The 11,351-nt window shown below is 38.7% G+C and overlaps 1 protein-coding gene across 2 annotated transcripts in view; it reads left to right on the plus strand.

Annotated features, from left to right (window-relative positions):
• The first annotated feature begins 1,101 nt into the window (after positions 1-1,101).
• Positions 1,102-11,351, plus strand: part of LOC107089540 (circularly permutated Ras protein 1-like) — a 17,179-nt gene continuing 6,929 nt past the window's right edge. The window contains exons 1-12 of one of the 2 annotated variants that reach the window (XM_015382393.1): positions 1,102-1,208; positions 1,389-1,484; positions 4,821-5,075; positions 6,284-6,514; positions 6,597-6,725; positions 6,821-6,892; positions 6,983-7,056; positions 9,410-9,595; positions 9,680-9,721; positions 9,897-9,986; positions 10,074-10,225; positions 10,334-10,415. In XM_015382393.1, the coding sequence (XP_015237879.1) occupies positions 1,157-1,208; positions 1,389-1,484; positions 4,821-5,075; positions 6,284-6,514; positions 6,597-6,725; positions 6,821-6,892; positions 6,983-7,056; positions 9,410-9,595; positions 9,680-9,721; positions 9,897-9,986; positions 10,074-10,225; positions 10,334-10,415 (1,461 nt within the window). In that variant the 5' untranslated portion in view covers positions 1,102-1,156. The remainder of the gene's footprint in view (positions 1,209-1,388; positions 1,485-4,820; positions 5,076-6,283; positions 6,515-6,596; positions 6,726-6,820; positions 6,893-6,982; positions 7,057-9,409; positions 9,596-9,679; positions 9,722-9,896; positions 9,987-10,073; positions 10,226-10,333; positions 10,416-11,351) is intronic. The other variant, XM_015382394.1, reaches the window with a different exon arrangement.

An 11,351-nucleotide genomic window follows, 5' to 3' on the forward strand; every position in this document is an offset into this window, starting at 1 on the left:
CTTGACAGATACTTAATATGTATTAGTCTGACTAAAGATGTATTTCCGATATCTGAAAAGAAAATTACAGGTCTCCATATTCCTGTTGTTACTGTTCATCATTTGTATTATTTTGACTATCAAGAAATGTATTTCAAATATAATAAATACATATTCAAGTCAAGGTGATAGCCGCCGCTTAAACTGTGGAAATTTTCTAGATAAATAAGAAAACTTAACTTCTTAGTACAATTTTGTTGGTGTTTTTTTTCTGAAATTCAGTTTGTGTTGCAAAAATGTACTTAAGAAAATCTGTTATTACAGTTCTAACTAGGAATGTTATTTTGACCAGGAAGAATCTAATTTTAGTGATCTACAAATGGAACAACAGTGGGGAGAGTGCTTTTAACAAATGTTAAAGTGGCCTGCTATAGCTGTCTGCATAGAAAATAAGACATTAACTTGAACAGCTTGAACTGTAGCGCTGTTGCTTGTTCTTTTAAATACTTTCTCCGAATGGGGGCTCCAATGCAAATAGCTCTTTATAGTTGTTACAGACCTGCTAAACTCTTAGTGGACATTCTTAAATTTGATTAAACTAACTGACTGCAGCTGTTGTGTACGGAAGAGGAGTAGGGCCACTGGAAAAAAAAAAACAGTTAACTGATTTTTAAATTTTATTTCAGTTTAACATGGGAAAAAAGTCAGAATTCTGACTTTTTTTTCTCAGAATTCTGACTTTTTTTTCTCAGAATTCTGACTTTTTTTTCTCAGAATTCTGACTTTTTTTTTCTCAGAGTTCTGACTTTTTTTCTCAGAGTTCTGACTTTTTTTCTCAGAGTTCTGACTGAGTTCTGACTGAATTCTGACAATTAAAAAAAGTCAGAATTCTGAGATTAAAGTCAGAATTTTGACTTTTTTCCCCATACTATACTGAAATAAAATAAAAATAATCAGTTAACTTTTTTTTTTCAGTCGCCCTAATCCTCTTCCGTAGTTGTGAAACCCAAAACTCTTGAGTTTCCAACCTGAAGCTAGATCCATTCAGAGTTAAGGATTTGAGTGAGTTTCTTAAATCTGTTTTGCGAAACTGACTCTTGAAGACAGGGAAACCTGTTAGACAAGATGTCTGAGGTTTGAAAGCCCTTCAAACATTTGTGAGCCCTGAGAGGATTTAATGCTACTGCTTCTACTGTACAGATATAAACCCAAAGCCTCTACATCCGTGAGTACGTCTTCTAATTATTAAGTTTTTGAACAGGCTGATGTTGACCTATGTGACTTGATAAATCTGAGTAATATCTGAAGCTGTAATGAACAGATTCATGTTATTTGTTTGTTAGCTATTTGTGTAAAATGTAACTTGTCACCTTACTCTGTGAAAACTGTGTCAATTCTTTTGCTGTTAGATTGGGGCCCAATGGAATTTGCCTGTGGGTATGTTTATGTGCCGCAATCACTGAGCCAGAGGGAAATCCAACGATCCAATGGGGCTAAACGTTCAGGTAACACAACTCCAACTGGACTCATCCAACAAAACAAAAACAAAACATCTTTGTCCACCTGCTGCTTGGCTTTCTTTAACTAAGCAAACCACTATGTTTGAAAGATATTCAGGCTTTCATTAAAAAGGCCAACTGGTATTAACACATCCATAATGCTGTTTCTTAGCTCCTGCGTCTATGGAAAACATGCAGAGATTAGGGTTCTTAAAGTAAAGACATAGGGTAATGTATTTACTTTAAGAATGTCTGCTGCTGCAGGAAGAGAAAATGTGTTGACAGATTTTTCCTTTTCCCTGAGATTCTCGAAGAACTGGTTTGCAAAGCATCACCAGGTGATGAATAATATGCACACAGCTGAAACTGCAAGGCTTTGTTTCAGGTAAAACTGTTGCAAACTTCAGTTTGCTCAGCTGGAATCACTTGCTTCCTGAATCACGTATGCTAATAGGGTGAAGGTTATTGAAACACTGGTTTATTTTAATGAGGTTAAATCTGCTTCTTTTTTAGATGTGGGTTTCTGTTCAATACTTAATGTTAGTCAGTATGTTACTACTGTAGACGTCATAGCGGTAGCAGTTGTGAAAATCTGGTATAAAGCTGACTTTTATTTGTTTATTGAGAATTAAAAATACTTTAGGTAACAGAGAGTACATGTCAGATTAAATAATACTACTTCAGCGATGGTATCTAGGTGTTACTTTATTGTATGTCTTGTACCATGTCCGTTGGTTGTGCTGTTCTTTTTACAGCTCTTTGCAGGCGATGAAGCAGACTGAAAATGTTTTATCATCATCTCCCTTTTATCTCCTCTTTCATCTTTTCTCCTTTTTTTCTGTTTTTCCTTTCCTGTTCTCCATACATTGCAGTGTTCATATAATCTGTAAAACTCCCTGCATAATTATAATAAAGCAATTTATATGCATAAAACAAGCGGAACACTATGGCAATAGCCCTACTCATCCACTTGTGAAAGTAAAATCTGTTGGGCTCTTTTTAGCATCAAGACAATTATTCTTATTGCCACATTGACAGACAGGACACTTAAAAAAAAAATATATATATATATATATATATATATACACTTTTTAAGGTTTCAGGATACATGAATTGAGCCATTTTAGTTATTCAATGCTGAATTTAAGTTTTAAAGAACTGGAAAGTTTGCTTTTCTAAAAGTGAAAAGAATCATCATCACTGTAGGGCATATAACTCTGACTACAGGCTGATTTATACTCAGCAACCAGGTTGTCTGTGTGTGTGTTGCAGTTAATGCAGAGATGCCCCCGCCCCCCCTGCAGACACTCTGCTGTACCTCTCCAAAATTGTAGGTGACAAGCAGACTGTGCCGCAGACAGGAGGCTTCTGATTGGTCAATTCTATATCCGCTCTTCACTATGCGTATTTCCTTAGCGCCTTGTTTTGTTTGTATGACCACCATTATGGAAACTACTCATAAAGTTGGACCAGCTAGAAGAGGGAGGTTCACGAAAATGCTGGGACCCTTTTTTAACCTGGATCCCTGCTCTTTTTTGCCCATATGTCTCTCCTGTGTCGCACAAACTTGCCCCCACTTCGTCACCGCCTCGGCGGTATCTAGACCCACAGCTAGTTCGTGATTGTCCCTCTTGCCTTGTGGCCTGGAATAACATAACACAGACCAAGCTTCAATATTGGGCATAAATCAAAAATATCTGCGACAAGCTCACTGCGACACACTGCTGCGCGGGGATAACCAGCCCTTACCACAGAGCAAGCAAATGACAAGTGAATACACTCAATGCACAGCACAGCGGAGCCAGGAGCTTGGAGCATAGTCAGCTCCATTCAAATTGCAAAAGCAAAAGACAGAGTTCTGGTGACAACGATGTTTAGAGTTTACAAAACAGATGGGTGGTTGGAAAAAGAGGTTTGGGAACCTGTCCTTGTCAAAAAGGAGATAATGACGCAGTAGATGCATGAAAGCTGTGGTTTCAGCTTGAAAGCATCTATCTTGCACTGATGCCAATTTCAAAGAAATGACTCGAAGGTGTTTCTTCAGGATTCAGGTGACATAGTAACCAACTAACAGCAAACAAATGAATCCTAATTACCATAAGGGAATGTGTGATGTCTGACTTTGGACTCTTCTAAAGGAGTTTGCCCCCATATGCTTTGCAGCGGCTAATCTCCAGGTTGCTCAACTACATGCCTGACAAACTCTTGGATAGGTTTTGAAAACATATTCAGAACAACTAAGGAAAAGTCCGGTTGGCTTTGATTTAGTTATAGTTGATAAACATAATATATTTTATTGGGTCACCATAGTTACAATCTGATATGAGTTTAATCCATTCTTGTGTGTTTAAGTTCCGTCCACCAGTGCAGCTTATTAAATATTCCCCAATTATATTTGATTGTTTTTGACTAAAGCTCATTAAATTTGGCCCCATCTCCTAGATTCCAATAAACCCAGTTTTGTTTAAGGCTCCATACTTCCCTTGACCTGTCCTCGTTTAACCAAACATCATTCTAAACATATATTTACACATAGATTTCTTGCAAGTTTTTTGGGAAAGATTTTCTTACTTTGGTGCTTTTTCTTCCAAGTAAAGCAACATCTTAGTGGCTCCATCTCTTTGCATGCATAATGGTTGCTGTTTGTGACAAGTAACCCTTGATGTTCCTACAGTGGAACATCTGGAAGACAGTCGAACTGAGTAAATAAAGGATAAGATGACAAGCCTGGTTTATGGGGAACTGATGAAACTTAATCTAAAACCAAATAATAAAGATAAAGAACAGTTGGTCATGGAAGTGTCACAAAATAGAGCCTTGGAAAATGGTTTTAATTCTTGAATTCTATGATGTTAAACCCAAATATCTTTACTAGGTTTTATTAGGTTAGAGACCAAAACAAAGTAACAATTTATTTTTATCCATCTTAACTCTAAATCCTCTTAGGAAAACAGTTTTTATTTGGTACATTTTTGCAAGGCCATGTCAACATAGTTATACGGGATGGGTTTTGTTTTCAAAAATCAGGGGCAAAGTTAACTCATGTTCAACTGAATAAATGTAAAAATGCAGGGTTTTTCTGGCAAGCATTTCAAATGCTCCTTGTTTTTTTTGAGTTTCACGTTTTTTTAGAAGGTGAAAAGGGGTCTAAGCTTCAGCTTTCTCAGATTTTAGTTTTGAGTTTCCAAACTGGGATTGCTACGCCTGCTGTTGATGATGAAACACTCAGTTTTAATAAGAAAACAACTACTACAAAATTAAAAAGAAAGTTTTTTCTATTTATGTGTTTTGTTTATAGCATGGAGAGCTGAGCTATAATGACATGTTGCTCTTTCTTTTTAGCGCTCCTTCCTCCTGGTAAACCCATCCGTCCTCGTACTGCTCCTCCTCCTCCTCCCACCCAAACAGTTGATCCAAGACTCAAAGCAGATCAGTCGGCTGCTTCTTCACCTGCACAGCTGGAAAAAAGCCGGGAGGTCAGGATCCCAAAGCCCTTTTCGCTCTTCTACAAATTTCCAGAAGTTTCCAGGAAAGCAGAGGCAGCTTCTTCCCCCGTAGGAGCAGGGTCTCCATTGATGCCACCTTCTCAAAAGACGGGTAAAGAGAAACTGACGTTATTAGTGAACATTTCATTCCAACTAAACCTGGAGTTATGTGTTTTGTTATTTCTTATTTGTTTCTTTTAAAGCTTCAAAGATGAACAAACTTGAGAGTAATTAAAGTGTGGGTGACTGTGCTGAAAGTTATGAGTAACTCTGTGACTTGGTGAGGAGAAAAGCAGAAATGATGTCAACAAACCAACGTTGTTTTTTAGATTTACTTTAAAGCACAGCTAATGACAGAAGCGCCACTACCTCTGACTGTGAACCGCTCTCAGGAATAGCAGAAGTAGGTTGCGTTCAGCAGGTCCAATAAACAGTGAGGATGTGGCGGTTGTTCTCAAACCAGAAGCCTGTGTCCAGTTAAGGAGATGACTTTTTTATTCAGGCAGTGGAAAGATAACTATCTTCCTCCTCTGAGAATCTGTGATCAGATTATTTTCTTCTCAGTCAGTTTCAGGCAGCTGCTCTCACTTTTAGGCTGGGGTATGATCACCAGATATACAAACAGCACACCAAACCTTTACTTTGGATCCACGGGTTCCTCAAAGACACATTCTTTTAATCGCCTGGCGAGGTGAAGATGTTCAATTTGTCCCTCTCAATGCAACCCATGGAGAGCTGCAGGCAAAATAAAAAAAAATGCTGCTCTCCCTAATGCATTTATACCTCCAGACATTGCTGATATTCAAGTTGTTGGGGACCTCTTCTGTCCTGGTAACTGCTGTTAAAATGTTCTGATGCAGAAGTTCCTGGGTCTCAGTCTGTGCTGCACTCCTTTCAGTTGTTTGTTTTTTTCTTTCTAAAATACTCCAAGTTTTAGATTCCTCTTCAGAGTAACTAAGCAAAGCCCCCAGTGGCCTTGTTTTCAAATAATGGCACACACTGATGTGGAAACTTGCAGAGTATAGGTTAAAGTTTCAACACAGAAATTGAAACACACAAAGGAAAAACTCCATCATCAAAAAAAGAATTTCAGTCTGTTCAGTTTTACCTGAAAAACTGAAGAAAAAAAAACTCTATTGTGTAACTCTATACTGTAAACTGATTTGAGATTAGACGTACACTCACCGGCCACTTTATTAGGTACCCCATGCTAGTAACGGGTTGGACCCCCTTTTGCCTTCAGAACTGCCTCAATTCTTCGTGGCATGTTTGAATTATTTCTATTAAATGCTTTCTGTGTTTTTTTTCCCTCCTATACAGCCCTTCTGCCATCGACTGTGAGATCTACAGCGACTACCGATTCTAACAAAAACCCTGCACAGCCCCATGCCTCTTCTGATGCCAACAGTCAGACGCTGGATTATGATCAACCGAATTATGAGGCTGATTCCAACATGCATCCAGCAGATAATCTTTACTCCTTTACATTACCGGAAGGTCCAAGTGGTAAGGTGAAGGTCCGCCCTGAATGTGGAATCATGTCTGGACCAAGTAAGACATTTTTATTATCATTTTTTAATCTGGAAGAACTCGAAGGTAATCCTGCTGGTTTTTTCTCATCTTAAACCACCAGGTCCACCTCTGCCTCCAAGACCTTCGTTTATGAGTCTTACACCAGAATATGTGATGGTACTACCCTCACCTGCTTCGCCTCCTACAACCGCTCAGACACCTCCCTCAACCAAGCCACCACTGTCTACAGGTAGAGATACAGTAATTATTATGGCATACGTTAAACTGCTAAAGGACAACAGATTCACATTTTCATGCATGTGTTTTTCCGCTTTTCTGAAACAGATAAGGGGCCTCTGCCAGGAAATCCTAATGTTGTTCTTATCAGTTTAGGAAAATTGCTCTCAGAGGAGAGAGGTTGGTGAATTTTATCAGCATGAGTCATCTGACATGATTTTTTTATCCTATTTGCATACCTGATGATGTTCCATGTGTTTTTTTTTTCAGAGGCGCCCACACTTGGAGAACCGGTGTTCTGCTCACGATGCGGCTCAGTGTTGGACAGTTGGCAGAAAGATGAGGTATTTGCATTACAGGTAACCTTTACTTTGACCACAAACTTACAAAGAAACACAGAAATTAACCTGAAAAGTGTGAATGGCATCTTTAAGAGGCCCTCTTTTTTTATATTCTTAATAAAATGTAGTGCAACAAACTGCCATCACAGCAGCTTGGATTTATGAATAATATTTTAAAATAATGAGGTAGAGTCAACTGCTAAAGTTAGAAAACATTGCCCTACAAAACAAAGCTTGTGTTTACAGGTCTGTCTGCGTTCCGACTCTCACCTTTGGTCACAAGAGCCGAATCTTGACAGAAGGAATGAGATCCCGAATATAAGCTGCTGAAAGGAGCTTCCTCCTAATAATGGGCTTAGAGAATCTCGCATCTGTGGGGAGAACACCGTAAAGTAGCTGCTTATTCGTGTCTAAAGGAGTCATTAGCCTTGGTTCTAACTAAATGCTATATGAATTTTTAGCAATCGTTTAGCATATTAGTGAAAAATGGCACATTAGACGTATCCTTATTCATTGGTGTTATTTACCCAGGCCATGCAAAGCATCCATCCATCCATTTTCCGTCACGCTTATCCCATGTGGGGTCGTGAGGGGTGCTTTCTCCAGCTGTCTACAGGCGAGAGGCGGGGTACACCCTTGACAGGTCACCAGTCCATCGCAGGGAAACACAGAGACAAACAGCCATTCACACACTAACACCTAAGGAAGACAATTAATTGTTTTTTGACTGTTGAGGAAGCCGGGGTACCCAGGGAGAACCCACGCATGCTCAGGGAGAACATGCAAACTCCATGCAGAAAGACCCGGGGCCATGATTTGAACCCGGAACCTTCTTACTGCAAGACAGCCGTGCTACCCACTGCATCACTGAGCAGCCTCATGCAAAGCATAATGTCGTCATAAGTTTAGGTCATTCTAGGCTGTAATAAACAGGAAGTAGATGTAACAAGCTAGCACCGACCACAAATCAGCAATGGAGAAAATTAGAATCATTCATGTTAGGTACGTTTTTGATTCTTCAAATCTTATTCACCAAATGTTTTTTGCTTTTACTTTTTATACCAGTTTTTCAAAAAACAACCTCAAGCGAGCATAAAAACTATTCTCAAAATGTTGTAAAAGTTGATTCAAATTTTGTTGTTTCAGTCAATTCCCTCCAATGCAATACACAATACACAAAATGCAAATAACAGAAACGTTGATGGAAACATGGATATTTACGGCATCTGATCAGGAAGCCCCTGGTTGGCTCTCTTTCTACACGACCCTGGAGTCCCCAAGAATAAGATGGAGGTTCTCAATGGGGAGAGGGATACCTGGGGTTAGCTATTGGACCTGTTTCCCTTGCATCCACATCTCAGATAGAATGAGGAGGCATAGATAGATGATCTAAGCATAAAGGCAGCTGTTCTTTTTTTGGTTCGCCAGAGCAGAGATTACCAAACTCTTCAGCTTCCGAGCCACAAAATGGTACCAAGAAAGACTCATGACATAAACTTTTGGTTGAGTATTCAGACATTTCTTCAAAAGCAATCAACCACACATCTAAAAATATTAGAAATGGCATCAGTAACCATAGTATCTAGTTTTTGTTTGTTTTTGTTTTTTATGCTTTCATACCTTTAAGCTCTTTAATATTAATATTTATTGTTTAGTTTAATTTCTGAAGTGCATCTCAAAGCCCCATACTGGTTGATCAAGGACCCTAAATAAGAGTCATGACTCCAACTTTAGTAATAAGTTCTTTAGATATTAACCAGTGCCACAAAAGCCAAGGAGCCCACTGCACTGGTCAGGGAGGACATTGTGGACAAAGTTGTTTTCTAAAAAAAAACATCCCAACCTTTGAACATAAACAACAAACATGGTCATCCACCTAGACTGAGTATTTTAAGAGAAGCAACCAAAAGGCCAATGGTAAGAAGAAAGGCATATCAAGTATGGTTCAACTTTTCTGCTTGCATTCAAAATGGTATGTTTGGCAGCAATCTAAGGCGCTCCAACGCCATAAACACACTATCCATACTCTGATACATGGTGGTGACATCAGCATATAGTCTGTTTGAGCTCAAGTTTGTTTTGCAAAGAAGAGTGAACAATGGTTTCAGTATGCAGATGTTCAAGCTGATCAAGACGTAACTCAAAATTACTGTAACTGCAGTAAAGGTGATTCTACAAAGGTTTTTTTTTCACACCACACTTTCCCCTGTTTTTACTGATAAAACACAGAAACCAAAGTATCACCTTATTTTCACCTTTTTCCCCCAAACTAAATAAACAGCATGTCCTCTTAACATGAAATGCATGAGAAAAGCATTTAGAGATTGATGCCCTTCTGCTCTTTGCTTCATTGTAGGTTGAAGTGTGTTACATTTGTCAGAGTGGTGATTTGACCAGACCATCCAGTGGGCCGAAGAGTCATATAAGTACTCAGAAAGATGAACTCTTTCTGCTTAACCCTGAAGAACAGCGGCTGCCTTCTGCTGATTCCCTGCTGCTCTTCTGCATCGACGCGTCAGGCTCAATGAGCATCACCTCTGAGGTACAACACCGGATTCGATTCTTCTCTCATGGTCTTATAGGCTGCGTTTAGAAATCCACATGTGGCATCTCTACTTTATTCAAGGTGTTGGAAGGGGGGCAGAACAGCAACAGATCCAGACTGAAGGTGAACTATGTTCTAATTCCTCAGTTCATAAATGAAAACTACACATAGAATCCTGATGGTACTATAAGAATGTATATTAAAGGAAAGAGAAAAGCAAAATTTTTGCCCAGGTATCAAAATCAAATCCAATTTATTCAAAACTGGGTTTCTTTTTATTTGTTTTGAACTAATCTAGTTTGTTCAAGAAGCTGTGTTGCAATGCGTTCAGAAACTAAGTGACCAACAGCCTGATGTTCGAGTTGGACTCATCACTTTCAACTACCAGGTATGTTTATTATCACATTGTAGAAGGACTCATCTTAATCTTCTTTCCGATCCCATAAACCACATATTACCTTCTATTTATCTCTAGGTCACAATGCATGGCAGCAATCATCATCAATCACAGCTTCTCAGTGGTGCTGAGTTGAATGACAGCAGCTTTTTGAAAGAGGCTGCAGCAGAGTTTCCAATTCCTCCCCCACTTTCACAAACCAAAGACTGCTTACAGAGGCAGATTCTAGGGTAAGCACACGTTAATGTGATCCCATCTCCTTTTATGTTTTGTTTTGTTCATTAAAATTATACCATTTATCAATGTTTATGTGTTTTTGATGTCATTTTAATCTTCAGATTATCTGCAAATGGAGAAACAGCTCTGGGTCCAGCTGCTCTCCTTGCAATTACAATGGCCTCCCGACTACCAGGCTCTAAGGTAGGTTCAGTTTCTAATTGATGCTCTTTTTAAATCTGTTTTAGTGCATTCAGGTGTCAGTCTTGTCTTGAACAATTAATTGCATAAAGCTTATGGGAATTACATTATAACCGCTGACAACAGGAGTGAGTAAGAAGGATTATCTCGGATTCACTAATTTTGTGCCTCAGATGAAGAATAAAGTGAGTTACAGTACTATTAAAATATCTCTTTGTTTGAAACAAATCAAATAATTAACTGTCTTCATATAGAAGTTGATGATTTTCTCGACTTAGTTCAGATGTTGCGGGTTTCCTTCTTTAGGCATCTCACAGTTATTTGCTAGAAGTGTGGCCCTTTCTTCCTGACAGAACCGGTGTAACTGGGTCGGGTCTGTCGACAACCGTGCTTCAGACACACCCTTTCAGTTCTTTAGCCGTTATGTCCAAAGACTTAAATTTAACGTTAATTAAACCAGAGCAGATGTGTCCAACAGTAAATTCTTTGTCCCTAAGTGAATATGAAAGCTGATTTCGCTATAAGATTTTTGAAATGTTACTATCAGAGTAATGGCTTCTTCCTCTCTGAGTGGAGTAAATACTGACTGTCTAATTGCTCCAGCAGCATCTACAGTACACAAGGTCTTCAACCTTTGCTCTGGGTTTTTCTTGTCCCATGTTCTACCTGAATAGTATGATGGCTATATATTCCAATGATGTTTCCACGTCCATCTAAATGTTTTATTCAAGCTTAGAATTTCAATTTCATTTTAATCTATTAATAGGAAAATTATACAACAAATTTTAACCTGATTCATTTGGCATTTAGCAAATCTAAACAATTTCTGAAACTGGAAAATGTAGGTGTATGGAAATCTCTGGGTCTAGCAGCATTTATAATCCCAGCATACAAAGTGCAAAAACAATCTTAATTTGGGCTGAAACAACTAATCGGATT

Source organism: Cyprinodon variegatus, unplaced genomic scaffold (genome assembly GCF_000732505.1).
Source record: "Cyprinodon variegatus isolate N-32 unplaced genomic scaffold, C_variegatus-1.0 Scaffold256, whole genome shotgun sequence".
NCBI lineage: Eukaryota > Metazoa > Chordata > Actinopteri > Cyprinodontiformes > Cyprinodontidae > Cyprinodon > Cyprinodon variegatus.